This window comes from Manduca sexta, unplaced genomic scaffold (assembly GCF_014839805.1).
Source record: "Manduca sexta isolate Smith_Timp_Sample1 unplaced genomic scaffold, JHU_Msex_v1.0 HiC_scaffold_599, whole genome shotgun sequence".
In the NCBI taxonomy this organism is placed as follows: domain Eukaryota; kingdom Metazoa; phylum Arthropoda; class Insecta; order Lepidoptera; family Sphingidae; genus Manduca; species Manduca sexta.
Window position 1 is genome coordinate 1 of NW_023595406.1, and position 10,063 is coordinate 10,063.

Genomic DNA, 10,063 nt, shown 5'->3' on the forward strand with positions numbered 1-10,063 from the left:
CTAAACCTAAACCTAAATCCTAAACTCTAAACTCTAAACTTAAACCTAAACTCTAAACCTAAACTCTAAACTTCTAAATCCTAAAACCTAAAACTCTAAACTCTAAACCTAAACCTAAAACCTAAACCCTAAACCTAAACCTAAACCTAAACCTAAACCTAAGCCTAAACCTAAACCTAAACCTAAGCCTAAGCCTAAACCTAAACCTAAACCTAAACCTAAACCTAAACCTAAACTCTAAACCTAAACCTAAACCTAAACTCTAAACCTAAACCTAAAACCTAAACCTAAACCTAAAACCTAAACCTAAACCTTAACCTTCCTTCCTTCTTCTTCCTTCTTCCTTCCTTCCTTCCTTCCTTCCTTCCTTTCCTTCCTTCCTTCCTCCTTCCTTCCTTCCTTCCTTTCCTTCCTAAACCTTCCTTTCTTCCTTCCTTCCTTCCTTCCTTCCTTCCTTCCTTCCTTCCTTCCTTCCTTCCTTCCTTCCTTCCTTCCTTCCTTCCTTCCTTCCTTCCTTCCTTCCTTCCTTCCTTCCTTCCTTTTCCTTCCTTCCTTCCTTCCTTCCTTCCTTCCTTCCTTCCTTCCTTCCTTCCTTCCTTCCTTCCTTCCTTCCTTCCTTCCTTCCTTCCTTCCTTCCTTCCTTTTCCTTCCTTCCTTCCTTTTCCTTCCTTCCTTCCTTCCTTCCTTTTCCTTCCTTCCTTCCTTCCTTTTCCTTCTTCCTTCTTCCTTCCTTCCTTCCTTCCTTCCTTCCTTCCTTCCTTCCTTCCTTCCTTCCTTCCTTCCTTCCTTCCTTCCTTCCTTCCTTCCTTCCTTCCTTCCTTCCTTCCTTCTTCCTTCCTTCCTTCCTTCCTTCCTTCCTTCCTTCCTTCCTTCCTTCCTTCCTTCCTTCCTTCCTTCCTTCCTTCCTTCCTTCCTTCCTTCCTTCCTTCCTTCCTTCCTTCCTTTTCCTTCCTTCCTTCCTTCCTTCCTTCCTTCCCTTTTCCTTCCTTTTCCTTCCTTCCTTCCTTCCTTCCTTCCTTCCTTCCTTCCTTCCTTCCTTCCTTCCTTCCTTCCTTCCTTCCTTCCTTCCTTCCTTCCTTCCTTCCTTCCTTCCTTCCTTCCTTCCTTCCTTCCTTCCTTCCTTCCTTCCTTCCTTCCTTCCTTCCTTCCTTCCTTCCTTCCTTCCTTCCTTCCTTCCATCCATCCAACTGAACACCATTAATGAATACCAGTGAATGTTCATAAGACTTAAAGGTTTGAATAATTTTTAATTTTGTTGGTGCACTACGGATCACGTCCCCAGAACTGAAAATCGGGACGTCCCGCACAAATCGGGACATCAGGCAATACTACTCCAGACCCTTGTCGCTACTTTGTGGAATTCGCTTAACTCGTGTGTCGCGTGTTGGTCGGTCAGGCACAAAGAAATTTAAAATGGTCCCCTAAATGCGACCTTAACACGTATAAAATTGAGTCTATTTTTAAATATTTTACGATCGCGAAATTGCATCGTTGACGCGTACGCGAAACTGAACTTATCACAACCTATTAATAATGTTTCTATCGGAGGCTGTCATTACGATTTTAATGTGGATTTATGAATTTGCGATAGGTACTGAATGGAAAAAAAAAAAAAAAAAAAAAAAAAAAAAAAAAAAAAAAAAATTTTGTCCGACCCGTGATTCGATCCCGTGACCTTATACAAAGCATCCGTACAGCGGCACCGAGGCAGTTACAAATTAACTGTATTAAAAATACTTTGAAGTATGAAACAACTTTTAAAGGAACAAGCAATCTACAAATCATCATTAGGTATTGGTAAACGCATTTACTATTTTGAAAACATGTTAAGATACCTATTGGGACGCCGCGCCGCGCCGCGCCGTGAGGCATCTCGTCGCTCGACATTTTTACCTTAAATTATCACATTACCTAATTATTATCAAGATTGTAACTTCGTTATTAATTGTTCATGTGAATTGCCAGACTTGCAGAATGATATTTTATTGTTATGAGTGTTATAAATCTAACCGTTGAACGTATTTATTATAACTACTTATCTACTAAAATGGATGAACTACCTACATTAGAATGTGTGTGTTTTGATTTAAAAGAATGAAACCACTTTAAAATTACGGAAATCATGTGTTATTTGTACTTAACTTATGCAGTTGTGGTTGTTTGATTAGTGTCGTTTGCTTATGATGATAGTTTGAGCATAGAAAATATTGTTCTAATGAAATGTGATGATTAGTGCGTGATGTTTATGTTGGCGTTGGATGTCCACCTGCAAGGTGGACAGACGACGACAGACGACTTGATAAACGTCGTGGGAACACATTGGATGCAGGCAGCTTTCGATAGGTCCGTCTGGAAATCTTTAGAGGAGGCCTATGTTCAACAGTGGACTTTATGTGTCTGATGATGATAATGATGTTTAGGTATGTGTCTTTTTGTAACGTCGGCGTAGCGTCGTCGCTGCTGGTCTAATTGTTGATTGAGTGATGTGGCACGACACAAAACCCTAGGTAGTTAAAGCGACGACATCAGCTGTTCGGTTGCGGCGCGGCGCGCGCGGTGCGACGAACTACCCTTGCGCTCCGAGTGTGCATCACTTGTTCGCGTGCGTGAGCATAATATTATCAATGACTTTGTGCGATGTTGCCGCTCCGACGAATTCTAGTATAGTAGTAGTGGCAAAAGGTGTGTAAAAATAAAATGACTATTTGAATATTTATTTTGTTTGAAAATTTTACTTTTTTGTTTTTGACCTTAGGTTAGAATAATTTATAGTCAACTGCTTCTTTCAAGATGACTTTCTCGCAGTTAAATTTAAGTCTAGGGTTACAAAATGACCCTGTATAAGTAAAATACCAAGAACAGTAGGTAGGTACGTAATCGTAATCCTTGATAGAGTTACATCTATACGTGATCTAGGAATTATTATTGACTCCAAACTAAACTTCTATGAGCACATTATAAGCACCTGTAGAGCTGCTCACAAGTCATTAGGCTTCATTATCAGAACCTCCATGCATTTCACAAATATTAGCGTTCTTAAATTACTATATAATTCCTATGTAAGAAGTAAATTAGAGTATAATGCTATTATATGGGATCCCAGTGAAAAAATGTATACTCTCATGGTGGAGAAAATACATAAAAAGTTTTGTCGGCACTTATATCTTGGGATGTATGGGTACTACCATTTATTATTTCCTTCACTTTTTGTGACTGGGATGGTAGGTTAAGATACGTTGCAACTCAGGCGCAAATTAGCAAGCATTTTACATTATTATTTACTCTTGCGGCATAAAATTGACAATCCATCGGTACGTGAAAATATTCACCTACACGTTCCAAACCAGTACATTCGGGCCGTTGGGCGGAGAAGACACCATCTCCTCTCTGGTCCATCTGTTTGGCATCTTACGCAACAAGCAATACTCCCACCGCCAAGGCTATAGCTTTATTAAATGCGTATCTTGAGTGTTGGCGACGCGCCGACCCCGTCAGCTGCGTGCCGGCCCCTCCGATGTGAAAAATAGTGACAAGTGCGCGTATGTGACGTGTCTACCCTCTCTCGATGATAGGGACATCATACGGACGATATAACTCAGTGAACAGTGTTAGTGAGTAAGGTAAGTAATTTGTATTTTTTTTTTCTTATTTTTGTTATAAGTTATTGTAGATTCGATGTATAGCGGATATTATTATGTTTTTGGATAGTGTTCATTGTGCCCTTTTAATCGATATATAACATGTACCCGTGTGATTTATATTTCATTAAATAATTGCCGAAAATGCCAAATGCCATAGTAAAAATAGTGTAGAAATTGGGTCAATAGGTCGCGGCTCTCTCTACGGTGGGTCGCGATAGCCGCGACCCAGGTAAGCTAACTCGTATAGCAGGTTTGTTATGGGTTCAAGAATTCACCTCAAGAAAGCGAAGAAAACTGAAAACTGAAGAATCCTGAAAATTGAAGACTCCTCAAGACGGAAGCATACCTGAGAAGAGTTATAGGGACGGGATTGTTTAGGGATAATAGGGTGGCATTTGGCACGGCATTACGATCTATAAATTATTGTTTCTTATTTGCCGCCTCCCTATATTACACTGCACCTGCCGCTGTTCAGGTGTTACGTGCACGCACACACCCACACCTACATACGCACAGTTACACGCCTTTAAGAGGCATCACAGCAACGTGGGAAGAAACAACGGGCTGGGTACCGGCGGCTGAGTTTCTCAACTCGGTTACACGCCCAGCAGCCTCGAGTACCTAAAGGTCTCCCGGCACCCCAACATTGAGAGTAGGCCGGATGCCGACATATTTGTCGATAATAGTCACACCCAGAGGCGGCTCGTGAAATTATTTGATGGGTGTTCACAAAAAAATAATTGAAAACTAGAGCTTACTATTTATTTTATTTGTATATCTTATCTTTTCACACTGTTTAGTAAAAGATATACTGTATTGTTCCATTTTAACACAAAATATCGCGCACAAACTATTTTTTAATACTTATTTTAAATAAAAACTGCGAATTAACTGACGAAGTCGACGAGCTTGCTTGAAGTTGTTTGTGTACATAAGAACGACAACTGCGCATAAGTAGGATATTCCCTCGGCGCGCGCACGGAACGGCTGGCTGAACGACAACTGAGTGACGCGTGAACGGCGCTCCGGATTACGCTAATTTCTCATACGATATCTTCTGTTTCACGCGTCAGCCCGAGCCGATTTCTCTCTTTCGCACTCATTGAATACAGTACTAAGAGTCGTACTAAACTTCGTTTCATAGGAGCACAATCGCTGGCGCTCCACGCGTTACAAATTGACGCTACATGTACCTATATAGGTAATATAATAGACTTTTTATAGGCATAGTAAAATATAAAGAATGTAATGTAAGGATCTTATGTATTATAAATATATATAAATTATTAAATTAGCTAAGTATGTAATTTTCGTGGGAGTGCACTGCACCAGCGCTCTTTCGGATGAGCCGCCTCTGGTCACACCATTTACAAAAATGTGAATTTATTTTTAAGTCATTTTGTTACTTAACTTAAGCAATTTTCTTAAATTTAATAAGCTGTCCCCATAATGTAGAATGTAAGTAGTTGTTTTTTTTTTATTGATAATTTTTTATTGTTTCGTTTTGTTTTATTTTTGTCTTTTGCTTTTTTTTCACTGAAGCGTCTTGGTGCATTTCCACTGTAAGCTTTTGTGATACTTAATTGATAAATAAATAAATAATAGAATGCAGTTATGAAGCCAGATATTGAGAAAAAGTAAATGACTATGGTATTATGGATGTTCATACTATGGCTGTTTGGAGGTGAGCCCTAGCTGTATGTAGGTATAATGTAGTGGCAACTTGCACGTAACTTTATCTTATCGTTTTTTCGATACCATACTTACCTACTTCTTATCGTTTTTGGATACCGCAGTCACTTACTCATAACTGCTTGTTCAAGGGTGTACGATAATCGCTGATATCTCTAATCTTGTCAGAATATCAAACCAATCGTGACTAATTTGTACCTAACCACATTGATAATCTACGCCAATATTATAAAGCTAAAGAGTTTGTATGTTAGTTTGAACGCGCTAATCTCAAACTACAAAAACGATTTTGAATAATTGTTCGCTAAAACGAATAAATACGCGCCTATGGTATACTTTATAGGTACTTAATCATAGATGCGACAAATATGCTGTTAGGCAAATGTTAAATTATGAAATGAAACAACATGTTTTTGTCGTAATATTTAATTCAAATGCATTTTGGTTTCGTTCTGAATATAATACAACCGTATCATCTATACAAGTTTACAGATAATATAAATAATTAAATTACACGGTCCGCCAGTCAATCCTTCTCTCATACATCTACGAATATTTAGAATATAATATCCATTTATACAAATTAAACATAGTTCAATCGATTCAAAGGAATTATTTAATTAAATATAATATCACGAGGCTCCTGCGAGCGGCGACCGAGCAGTGACCGACTTCATTCACAGAAAATACTTCACATACTGATATGACGATAAATACATTTACTATTCTGTAAATAAGTACCCACAACGAAGACCGTCCGTACTGCACGGCCGGACAAGTTTATTATTATTGAATCCTATTAATTGTTTGTACTTGTAATGAGTATGTAGGGCGCCACGAGGCCCGGCCCTGCGTCGACTCGGAGCTCGCCGGGTGACGACAACAGTTCGTGGCCGCTCCGGTCGTCATTAATTACAATACTAATAAAGCTTTTTGTTATTGCTGTAACCGTGATATAGGACTATTAACAAATATGGTAACAATGACACCTGCCCGCGCTCAATCACATCGCAATTCATTATATTGTTGCGATCACACATCATTCAAACGTGAAAGACTAAATAATAGAAGCTTCGGTGAGCGTCGGCGCAGACCAGGCGGCGAGCTGGTGGCTACTCGCACATGCTCGTGCACTTCTCCCTTGTAAAATCAGAGCTATATTATGTAGTACGAACAACCTCGACCATGCTATTTTATAGGGTTCCGTACCTCAAAAGGAAAAAACGGAACCCACATAGGATCAGTTTTTTATTATATTACGTATTATATGGTATAACGCTGAAACCTTAATCTTTTTTCATATAAGTACTTAATATAAGTACCTATATAGCGAGGTTGGCTGACGTGAACCCCGTCATGTGGTCTGCGTCGAGTCGATTGTTAATGTACACTAAGTAGGCCGACTCGGGCGAGTGTCGGGCGAGTGTCGGGCGACTGTCGGGCTAGTGTCCGGCGAGTGTCGGGCGAGTGGCGCCGCGCGAGTGACTCGCACGCGGCGCAGATGTGCGGGGAGGGACCGAGCTGGCCGAACACGAGGTAGTTTCCATCGTCGATTCAATTTACTTTTTATCTATTCTGGGCTGCGACGAAATTCGTCAGTAAACAGTAATAATCTCAAATTACACCAATCAATGTTGATGATAATAATTATCGACCCGCGTCGCCACTAGAACTGCGCCGCGGATTGTTATACATGTTATGTATATTATATATTACGGAAACATTTCTAATTATGAACACAACCCACGATGCAGCAGCGTCAACATACTTACACTAAACGAGAAGAAAATACTTTATAATGTGATGAAGTACGAGTATCTGTAGGTGTCAATAAACTGGTAAAAAAATAATTGTACAATATGTATTAGTTACCTACTAAAAATATCTTTAACAAACAAACGAACGACCCGAGTTAAAAGCTTTATTCTGTAAGATAAGGGATATTCCTAGTGGGAGCAACAAACACTAAGTGCCTTTAAACGACATGACGAAGCGGCGCTAATGCAACTAAAACTAAAAACACGTAGTTTTAGTTGCATTTGTGTGCACGCTGCAAATGCGCAGAAATTGCTTGTCATAGGCGCGTGTAGAATATACCATTTGTATGGCAACTAAGAATTTATATATTTTTAACATCAGCTTGCCACAAGAGGAATCAAGAGTCCACGGCTTAAACCGTGTCATATTACGTAACAAGCGAATCACTCGCATAGACCAGAAGTAAATGCGGATCACGTGGAGCTCAATAAGAATAGAAGCTTTCCATTTACACGCGACAGACACCGAGACGCGAGAGACGTCCCACGTGCACTCGTACACGAAATATTTGTTCGAGAGGGAAGCCCGACAGGCGCTAAGCAATAAATAACCCGCGACGGCGCGGACTCGTAGCCGGACATATTTACAGCGGGGCAGTATGTACAGAGCACCGAGGCGGCGCCTCACACGTACTGGTGCGGCGGCAGCATGGGCTCGTGGTCGTCGGCGGGCGCGGCGGCGGGCGCGGCCCAGTCGCGCGCGCGCGGCGCCAGCAGGCCGCAGAGCCGGCACTGGAAGAAGTCCGCGCAGTTGTTGAGCGGCCCGCGCGTGAACGGCGAGCGCCCGCCGCGCGCCTGGAAGTGCCGGTAGCGCCCGCGGTTCAGCTGCTCGTTGGTCGTCATGCCCAGGCACACCACCTGCACACACGGGCCGGTCAGCTGCTGCCACTCAGCGCTCCCGCCGCGCGCTCTTCTCTACTCACCAGGTACAGCTGGCAACAAGTGAGCACGGTCACCCAGAACAGGTGGAAGCATGCGTTGAGCAGCACCCACAGCATCCACGCGCTGCACGAGCCCCACACGAGCGGCGCGTCGACGGCGGTGCCGTTGGGCGGCAACGGGCACTCCTCGCGCAGGTACTGCGCGCCGCCCCACACCATCCAGCAACACATGGCCACCAAGCTCACCAGAAACCCGATGAAATATTGGTGATTGTTAGCTCCTGTGGAGACGAGCCAAAGATTAGCGTGACCGGGCATGGGAGCAACGCTGTGATCGTCGAAGGCTCACCTATGCAGTTGCCGACCCACGGACAGTGGTGGTCGAATTTGGCGACGCAGCGATTGCACACGGAGCAGTGCTTGGAGCGCAGCGGCCGACGAACGAGACACGCGGAGCAGAAGCGTGACGAGTCGAACCCGCCGCCCGCTCCCGCCCCCGCGCCCGCGCCCGCACCCGCGCCTGCGCCTGTTGCGCCGCTCTCGGATAGCTCGATGATCGTGCGGAACTTGTCTTGTCTTGTGGCGGTGATGACTCCGGGGTCACTGCGCCAGGAGCGCAGGAACGTGTACCAGAGCAGCGCTGAACAGGCGGTGAAAGCGAGCGTAGCCGTCCAGCCCACCACAGGCGCCACAAACACGAACCACGTGATGTAGAACCACATCTAAACATATCAACACGACACTTATCTATACTTCCATACTATTATATACAGCTAAAGAGTTTGTTTTTTTGTGTTTGTTTGAATGCACTAATATCACGAACTACTGGTTCGATTTGAAAAAATATTTTAGTATTAGATAACCTATTTTTCGAGGAAGGCTAAAGGCTATAGAACATCATGCTATGACTAATAAGAGCGGAGCATCAATGAAAAATATTACAAAGACGGGTAAAATTGATTCCTTTTGAGAACTTCCGTTACGTGCGCTGCGTAATCGGTTAAAGTTATGCAACAAACGTAAGACGGAATTGTTCCTTTTAAAATGTTCTTAACAATGTATTTTATGTCTTGTCCCGATACACTCAAAAAGTAACCAACGGATTTGAATAAAATTTGCCATAGAGATAGTTTAAGACCCTGAGACGAACATAAGCTACATTCTATTCCGGGAAAATATCTAGCGGGTTTTTTATTCCGGAAAACTTTCACGCGAGCAAAGTGGCGAGCAAAAGCAAGCACTTTATAAATCTATGACATCCGTTATACATTTTATTCATTTAAACGTTTTAAACGAATCTATAAATGCGCGCGTGTTAAGAAGCCCAAAAACCGATTATAACGTGATAATTTTAAAATTGTAATTATGTTTGTTGCGTACCGACCGTATATTTTTTTGTACAGCTCTTTCGGTCTGGGACGGGCTTTAGAATATTTATCCTGAAACCACACATCGGATTCTCATGGGAAATACATTTAGTATGGTGTGTATCACCTGCCAGAGACACTAGTGCTAGTATAATTTCAATAATTTCTGATGGAGGACTACTTTAGAGCCAAACAATGATACTAAGTCAAGATAATAGTTTAAGTCTCACCTTTGTAGCAACATACACACTCAATGGGAATATATTTTTGAGTTCATCATCAAACAGCAAATTGCTAATAAAGTGGAGCAGGCCATAGAAGCAGACAAGCAGCAGTATCTTGAGAGGGTAGTTGAGGTCCATCTCCAGCACGAGCCCCGTCAGGTAGAATGCCATGAACGGCATCACCACCACACACCACCATCTGAACTTCTGTTAACATCATACCCAATAAATTAATACTGTTGTTATCTGCACCATTACTATCACACATTCATTATCTTTTTGAAGGCTACATAGTTCCATACAATAGCACTTGCACAAAATATATTATAAACAATATTATAACCTATGAATCCCCTACATACATATGTTACATCCTACTTATCTATACTATTATATAAAGCTGAAGAGTTTGTTTGTTTGTTTGTTTGTTTGTTTGTTTGA

The 10,063-nt window shown here is 42.1% G+C and overlaps 1 protein-coding gene across 1 annotated transcript; it reads right to left on the minus strand.

The window, feature by feature from the left end:
• Positions 1 to 5,743: 5,743 nt before the first annotated feature.
• On the minus strand, positions 5,744 to 9,858 carry LOC115451714 (palmitoyltransferase Hip14). Its single transcript, XM_037447108.1, has 4 exons — positions 9,629 to 9,858; positions 8,381 to 8,753; positions 8,074 to 8,312; positions 5,744 to 8,008 (listed from the first exon to the last, which is right to left on the minus strand). Exons 1-4 carry the CDS (start codon positions 9,800 to 9,802, stop codon positions 7,775 to 7,777), a joined length of 1,020 nt encoding a protein of 339 aa, XP_037303005.1. The 5' UTR covers positions 9,803 to 9,858; the 3' UTR covers positions 5,744 to 7,774.
• Between the last annotated feature and the right edge of the window lie 205 nt (positions 9,859 to 10,063).

What these genes read in the sequence shown, in the direction of transcription:
- LOC115451714 (XM_037447108.1), bottom strand. Translation starts at nt 9,802, where the DNA reads ATGCCGTTCATGGCATTCTACCTGACGGGGCTCGTGCTGGAGATGGAC. An exon ending in GTGTGTATGTTGCTACAAAG is followed by an intron (nt 8,754 to 9,628) that starts GTGAGACTTAAA and finishes TGATATGTTTAG; the next exon opens with ATGTGGTTCTACATCACGTG. An exon ending in CTTGTTGCCAGCTGTACCTG is followed by an intron (nt 8,009 to 8,073) that starts GTGAGTAGAGAA and finishes CCGTGTGTGCAG; the next exon opens with GTGGTGTGCCTGGGCATGAC.